This window comes from Mustela nigripes, chromosome 4 (assembly GCF_022355385.1).
Source record: "Mustela nigripes isolate SB6536 chromosome 4, MUSNIG.SB6536, whole genome shotgun sequence".
NCBI classification, from domain to species: domain Eukaryota; kingdom Metazoa; phylum Chordata; class Mammalia; order Carnivora; family Mustelidae; genus Mustela; species Mustela nigripes.
The window spans coordinates 121,857,723-121,866,060 of record NC_081560.1 but is presented as its reverse complement, the minus strand read 5'-3'; the positions used below and the strand labels follow the sequence as shown (position 1 = coordinate 121,866,060).

General features: G+C 37.0%; 1 protein-coding gene across 1 annotated transcript in view; it reads left to right on the top strand.

Moving 5' to 3' along the window:
- Positions 1-8,338, top strand: part of PCDH15 (protocadherin related 15) — a 784,172-nt gene that overhangs the window by 417,950 nt on the left and 357,884 nt on the right. Inside the window, exon 17 of the mRNA XM_059397646.1 lies at positions 5,553-5,646. Coding sequence (XP_059253629.1) covers positions 5,553-5,646 — 94 coding nt within the window. The remainder of the gene's footprint in view (positions 1-5,552; positions 5,647-8,338) is intronic.

Here is an 8,338-nt window from a genome sequence, read left to right as displayed (position 1 = left end):
ACTATGGATTTAGAAAATGTTGGCTTGTTATCTCATATTAATGTATTAGATTAGTTCTGTGGCCACAAAAGAAACCCACTCTTTAAAAAAAGGTCCGTGTTCCTAAAAATCACAAGTGTTTGCCATGAAAATCATTCCGTGGTACCGGTTAAATGACACATTTGTGTGATTCTGTAACACACTACATTATTTTAACAACTTTTCGTAATGTCGTTGTTGATTATTGCATATGATACAGCAAATATTTATTCATCAAATACTCACAGATCAGTAAACATTTAAACAAGATGAAAGCAACACTTCCTTTCTAGGGTGATGGCCAAATATTGACGTTATTTCAATGAGGAATTCCTCTGAATGGGATTGTATACAGGGGATGTGATAGAACAGTGAAAGCCTCAGATGCTGAACAGAAGAATCTCAAAGAGTTAGATCTGCCCCTTGTTAGCATTTTATTTGAAAATTTTTCTTTTTATCTTCCCTGGCATTTTTTTTTTTTTTGCTACATGACTAAATTCATTTTGACACTAACTTTAAAGCTGATTATATTTTTCACATCAGTGTGCCCTTTAGGATGTCACTGAAGATTACATAACATGAAGGCAGTGATTTGCGTTTTCTGTGTGTCACCCCTACTTTCCAAATCTGTATTCAAATGGATCTACTTTCTCTTGTCCTTGACCCTCCTCAGCTCCTGCCACAGACCAGCTTTCTGAACCCCTGCCAATACCCACCTCCCTCTGTTGGTCTGTGTTTGCTAACTGCGAATCACTCTTTAACACGAAACATTGCATCTAACTTGAAGCAATCACACATTTTCAAGTACACTCTAGCTTCTCTCAATATCATTATGAGGCTTGAAACATGGAGTCCATGGGCAGGACGATAAATCTCTCAAAGACTCAGACACTTGTAAGTGCAAATGATATTAAATCACAGCCAGTGGAGTATATTGACAACGTTTTAAGGAAGCCTAGAATACAAAGCATGAAACCAGGGAGAGAACTTCCATCAGCCCGTGACGTGGCTGCTGCAGTATTTCCTAATCCACTGTACAATTTGGGAAGACGGCTCCTGGGAGGAGCAGGTTTTACATGCGAGGAGATTGGTTTGTGTGGAAGTAGATACTCTCCTCTATGTTTTATGTACATGGCTTGAACAACTCTTTGAACACCACTTTCATGGTTAGTCAGAGCAACTCATTGTCTCAAAAAGCTTGATTTTTGTCCAGCACCATACATTTCGGAAATACAGCCTTTGAGATCAGTGAGGGAATTCTGTATAATCTAATTAATGTAATTGAAGTGAAATTCACATAGCATCCAATTAACCACTTCAAAGTGAACAACTCAGTTCACAACTCAGTGGCATTTGACAGACTTAGTGTTGTGCAATGACCACTTGTATCTAGTTCCAGAATATCTTTGTCAGTCAAAAGGAAACTGGACCCAACAAGCATCTCCTCCTGAATGTCCCCTCCCCTCATCCCAGCAACCACCAATTTATGTCCTGTCTCTGTGGATTGATCTCTTCTGGATATTTCATATAAAAGGAAGAATATAACATGTGACTTGTTGTGTCTGGCTTCTTTCACTTAGCCTAATGTTTTAAAGTTCAACCATGTTGAAGCATATAGCAGTACTCTGTTCCTTTTCATACATGTGTAATATCTCAGTGTGCGTATATACATATTTTTTATCCATTTCATACATGGATGGACATTTGGACTGGTTTTTTATGCCTTGACTATTGCCAGTATTGCTACTATGGACACATATGTACGTGTATTTAAGAATCTGTTTTTAGGGGCACCTGGGTGGCTCAGTGGGTTAAGCCACTGCCTTCGGCTCAGGTCATGATCTCAGGGTCCTGAGATCGAGTCCCGCATCGAACTCTCTGCTCAGCAGGGAGCCTGCTTCCCTCTCTCACTCTCTCTCTCTCTGCCTACTTGTGATCTCTCTCTGTCAAATAAATAAAATCTTTAAAAAAAATTATAAAAAAAGAATCTGTTTTCAGTTCTTTTGAGCATATTCTCAGAATTGGAGTTGCTGGGTCATACTGTAATTTTATGTTTAGTTTCTGAGGAACTGCCAAACTGTTTCCCACGGTGGCTAGAACATTTTCTATTCCCACCAGCACAAGTGTTCCAGTTCCTTTATATCTTTGTCAACATGTTATTTTCCCATTTGTTTCGTTTTTGTTAATTATATCCATCGTAGTGTGTGTGAAGTGGTATTTCACTGTCATTTTGATTTTTATTTCCCTGAAGAGAATATTTTCATGTACTTGTTTGTCATGTTTGCATCTTCTTTGGAGAAATAGCTGTTCAGTTCCTTTGACTAATTTTAACTGGGTCATTTGTACTTCTGTTGTAGAGTTGTAAGTATCCTTTATACATTTGGGAAGCCAGATTCTTATCACATATATGATTTGCAAGAGTTTTCTCTCATTTTCTAGGGATTTTCTCCCACTTTATGATAGCAAAAATTTTTAATTTTGGTGAAGTCCAGTATACCTATTTTTTTTCTTTTGCTTCTCATGCTCTCACGGTCACATCTAAGAATCCATTTTTGAATCTAAGATAATGAAGATTTATTCTCAAGTTTTTGTCTAAGGGTTTCATGGTTTCAGTATTTATTGTTGACCCATTTTGACCTAATTTCTATATATGGGGTAATAAAATGGCCCAACTTCATTCTTTCATGTGGAGATCTCCAATTGCCCCAGCACCATTTTTTTGAGACAATTCTTTCCCTGTTGAGTGATCTGGCATCCTTGTTGAAAAATCAGTTGGCCACAGATGTATAGATTTATCTCTGGACTCTCAATTCTGTTCCATTCCCAAGCTTACATTACATGGGTGCTCTTAAATATCTCAGTTTCCCAAGAAGCTCGCTACCCATATTTTCCTCCCACTTTCCAGCGCTCTATTGTACACCCCAGCCGTGTGTGTGTGTGTGTGTGTGTGTGTGTGTGTTTGCCCAAGGTGACTGCAGGCTGTTTCTTGCCTTTCAATGTCTTCCAGAAAAACCCCTTACTTTTCTGCCTCCAGTGAGTTCTGAGTTAGGCAAAATAAAGACAAGCAGCATGCATTATTCCTTCAGGCAAACTGTAAACCGGGAAACACAACTCTTTGTGAATCAGGATAGTTCTGCTCCCTCCAGAAATAGGGACCAGAGTGTCACACTGGGAATGCTGATGGCCATCTTCAAGACCACTGATGTTGCTCCTGTGAAATAGATTTTCAGTCATGCAAAATTTAAGTAGCACCGTTGTTGATGTTTTACCAGAAATGACCCTTTTGTATTTTTATTATGTGGCCTCATGAGATTACCTGCATTCCTAAATGTAGCTCAGTGTATCCTGCTCTATCTTCCAGCCAGTTGATAGGAAGACTTACCTTTGCTAGTTAGTTCCAGAATTTCAGGAAGACACGCTTGTGTGTACCCATCAACTAGTCTATTATAAGTACCAAAAAATTCTACCTTATCCTTTTCTCCTTCTTAATCTCCCAAATATCCTGTCTAACTGCCTGCTGCTCTGGGGCATGAGGCACACATCCTCTCAAGCAAAGAACTCTCTCCATGATAATAACCAGACCAATAAAAACTAGCTGTTTGTATATAATATGGCTCTAAATGGGAATACTATATGTCTTTATAGAGATTTTCTAGTTTAATGTATAAAGAAGAATATAAAGATTTGAATCATAAACTGATAGGAAAAAATGGAGAGCAATAACTCAGTTTTCTTTTTTTCTTTCATTGGATGGGTTTTCAAGGTCTCCTATTTCTTTTTTTTTTTTAAAGATTTTATTTATTTATTTGACAGAGAGAAATCACAAGTAGATGGAGAGGCAGGCAGAGAGAGAGAGGAAAGCAGGCTCTCTGCTGAGCAGAGAGCCCGATGCGGGACTCGATCCCAGGACTCTGAGATCATGACCTGAGCCGAAGGCAGCGGCTTAACCCACTGAGCCACCCAGGCGCCCCGTGGGTCTCCTATTTCTTAAGTAGCTTGTGAATAAGTCTCAGAAGTAACACATGTCCTACTTTTCTCTTGAAGTCATTTTAGAATGAGATTATCTGAACCATCTGCAGTGTGGGAAATTATTCCAAAGCAATTGTTATGAACTACTCTGGGAACTGGTTTTCAGTTATTTTGACAAAACATTTAAAAATATACAAGTTGTAGAGTTAGTTTTCCAAGTTTCCATAGTTCTACCATATGTTCAGAACTTCAAAGTCTATTGATCAACAGCAACACAATAAAACAGAGTAGCTGTGACTCCAACTTTGATTCATTGATGTTGAGTCTCTTTACCCAACTACCATGTGTGATGTGAATGGCTTAAATTCCACTGTAACAATAAAAGCACTTGTATTAAAATGTGAAAGTGTTGTATCAATCAAAAAAGATTATTTTCATCCTTGAATAAATGTTTTAATGTTTTATTATATTAATATCACCTGTCCACCACAATAGATGTTTGTTAGGACTTTATTAAAATGTCAGGTAGGATATCAGGTGGTAATATCTAAGACATAAATGTGGAACTTGTTTTAGAGAGCATTATAAGTGACTAAACTGTCACAAAAATTTTAGACAATTTTTTTAGACATTGCAGAAGACAATCTTAAATACTTAGCAGCATTTATTTTAAACAGTGAAAGGGAAAGAAGTAGTATTAAAATATTCAAATTATGAGAATTTGACCAAAGGCTGTTCATCTCCCATTATACATAATAAATAAAATTAAGAACATCTAAAGTTCAAAAGAATAACAAAATGATGAAATTGTTAGTATATCCGACAAAAGTTTGTTTTCATAAACTATAAAATTAGTGAATGCTCATAAAATTCTCTTTTCTTAAATAGAATATAAAACACACAGTCTAATTCTTCTTTGGGAAACAATATAATATGTTCAGAGATGGTTATTACAGAGAATAAAAGAAATGTCACAAAAATAATCCCAATATCTGTGAGAGTTTTAATATTCCACTGCATATTTTCTAATTTTCTCTGGTGAGCCTCAATTGTTTGGAAACTAGGAAAGAAGAAAAAAATAGATGTTAATTGTTAGTGTTTATAAAAGATGGGGTTCAGATGTTTGCATTTCCAGCATGGCAGTATATGTGACAATGAATGGGAATGACAATATATATTAATTCTAAGAAACCGTTCCTTGATTCAAAGGATTATGAAGCTACTAAAGATTATTGGAGTCTTCCACCTTTGAAATAATCACAAACAAGATTGATATCTTTCTTCCCAGAATTAAGCACAGTTTCATTTTTCTCCTGGGGGCTGGAGAATCAGCTCGATTATCTCCTTCAGTTTGGCAATTGTTCACTGTTGCTAAGAAGCCCAACAGCCTTAAAAGCTTTTTTCAATTTTCAACATGAATCTTAGAATTACGCATCTTAAATATTCAGGTTATATTTGCTGAAAGGGAAAAACCAGTGGAAAGTAGTTCCAGATGGGAAGGAAGCCTCCCTGTGACATAAGATCTTTGTGTGTCTTATCTGTCTGTTTGTTTTCTCTGTCACTAGTACTGGGATTCTAACCTTAGGGAAAGCCCTGGACAGGGAGAGCACCGATCGCTACATTCTGATCGTCACTGCTTCGGACGGCAGGCCCGATGGGGTGAGTACTCAGCCTGGGGGACAACGGGTGGTAAGAACAGAGCCCTGTAGTCTGATGCTCCGGAAATTAATTTCTTTTCACCCGGAGCAGCTCCTTAACACTGGGAGAGTGCACTTGAGTACAGTTGAACCTGTACTCCGAATCGGTCGGGGTGGTGGGAATTTTTGACCTGATAGAATACATACTTGGAATTGGCATTCTTACCCAACTGATGGGGAAAATGAAATCTAACGGTCTAAAACGCATTCCGTAGTGATTATCGGCACAACACTCTGAAATGTCTCCTGGCAGTCTGACTCTTTTGGAACCTAGTCCCTTTAATGTCACTTTATTGGTGGGGGTTGGGGGGGTGGGGGGTGGCAGAGTGTAGATAGATATTGTGAAGCACTTATGAAACCAAGTTGATTGATTCCACAAGTTGTAAGGAGCACTCAGGATCCTGACTAATCCTTGGTGATGGAAGTTGTTTAAATGGACCCATAATTCTAGAGAGGATAAAGGTAATTTATCTCTTATAATAATAAGTGGTTTATATATAAGTGGTATAATATATATAATATACATATAATATATATATGTGGTATTATATATTATATATACATATAATATATATAATAGGTGGTATTAATGATAAGTGGTTTAAATAGCTCTTATAATAATAAGTGGTTTAAATGGGCCCATAATTCCAGAGAGGATAATTGTAATTTTCTCTTAAAAATCAGTTTTAAGAATAACAAAGTTGTTTAGTAATTCTGGAGTGTTTTAAAATCATTTGAGTGTATTCTTCAAACTAACCTGCTTACAACCACTACTGTTCTAATTTTTTAACATTATAACATTTCAATTATTGGTAACAGATCCTTAGAATGTTTTGTTGTTGTTGTTGTTGTTTTGTTGTTTGTTTTGTTTTACCATTTCTATGACACAAAGTAGTTTTTTCTTTAGTCAAATGGCTATGGACCCACTCACTCTTCTCTGGAAATAATTTCAAATTCATTTAAGCATCTAGGCAAGGCTCACCAAATTAAAATAGCAACATGGCTCCCAATGACTTGCAATGACTTGTTTGATTTCTATGATAGAAATGATTAGGGGTGCCTGGGTGGCTCAGTGGGTTAAAGCTTCTGCCTACAGCTCAGGTCATGGTCACAGGGTCCTGGGATCAAGCTCCACTTTGGGCTCTCTGCTCAGCAGGGAGCCTGCTTCCCTTCCTTTCTCTCTGCCTGCCTCTCTGTCTACTTGTGATCTCTGTCAAATAAATTTTAAAAATCTTAAAAAAAAAAAAGAAGAAGAAGAAAAAAGAAATGATTGAAGGCATATATTTGACGAGAATTGCTCAGAAAATCTTACCATTATAAAAACATATAAACTGAGGCACTAGGGTGGCTCAGTCAGTTAAATGTCTGCCTTTGGCTCAGGTCATGGTCCCAGGATCCTGAGATCAAGTCCCATGTTGGGCTCCTTGCTCAGTTGAGAATCTGTTTCTCACTCTGACCATACTCATGCTCTTTCTCTCCCAAATAAATAAATAAAATCTTAAAAAATAAAACAAAACATATAGCCTTGATACCCAGACATTTTTATTACTTTAATTAAAAGTTAGAAAAATAAATAAAGATAATTAATTATTGATAAATCTTCCCATTATAATTCATTTACCATTGTTCAAACATTAGGTAAAACAGTTACGTGTAAAACATTAAATATACAGAACTATCTTGGTAAATAGTGGGGCCGGTGGAAGGTAGTTAGATGTGTGAAGAAAAATAAAACCAAGATTGATTTTATATATGCAGCATCCTTGATGAAGAGTGTGCCTGTTTCAGATCTATGTAAGGAAGTCAATGCGACTCTCAAGAAGAAAATGAAAGACTTTGACATGTTGAAGATTAACTGGCAACTTATCTAGGCGATAATGAGGGGGGACCTGAGGAGGAGGAGGCATTATTCAGTATGGAGGAAGGAGTGTCATTAGTGTGAATTAAAATAAATGAGTGGCATTCAGGTCAGTCATTAGCATAGAAAAAAAATTACTAGGATTAAAAAAAAAACCATAATACACAGCCTTGGAAGATGTCACATTACGAATAAGATATTAATGACAGTGGTTTCGGTAGGACCCTTTAAATCTGGCCTTAACAGTAATTTCTTAGACAAAAGAGCAGATGGGGGAAAGTAGTATATTTAGATATCTGACATAATCTCAGTGTATGAATTATGGGTTCGCCCACATCAAAAACAGAAGAAAGCCCGGGTTAATTTCTTCTAGAGCATTTTTTTTTTCCAGTTACTTACTTGGGTATCTCAGTCCCCTTGGGCAGGGATCACTTAACATTTCTGGCCCTTGCACCCCCCCCCCCCCCCCCCAGCCCCTATGTTTTCATTCTTAGGATCAGTAAGGTCTCGTTCAGCTTTAAAATTCTGACCCTCTTAAGTAAATGTGTTTTATTTTCAAAATTTGCTTTGAGGATATCAGTAGAGAAAGGAACACTTTGATTTTAAATAAAAGCTTCTCTAGCTAATCCCTTTATTTACATAATTTTAGGGATGGACTTCTCTGCAGGCACATATCATGGGTTCCTGCAGGAGAAAGTGATAACACAATCCCTACAGTGCTACATTGTAATGCGCTTTTCTTATCTACACATTTAAACTTATATCCTTTCTAGAGTTATGGTAAAATTAACCTTTT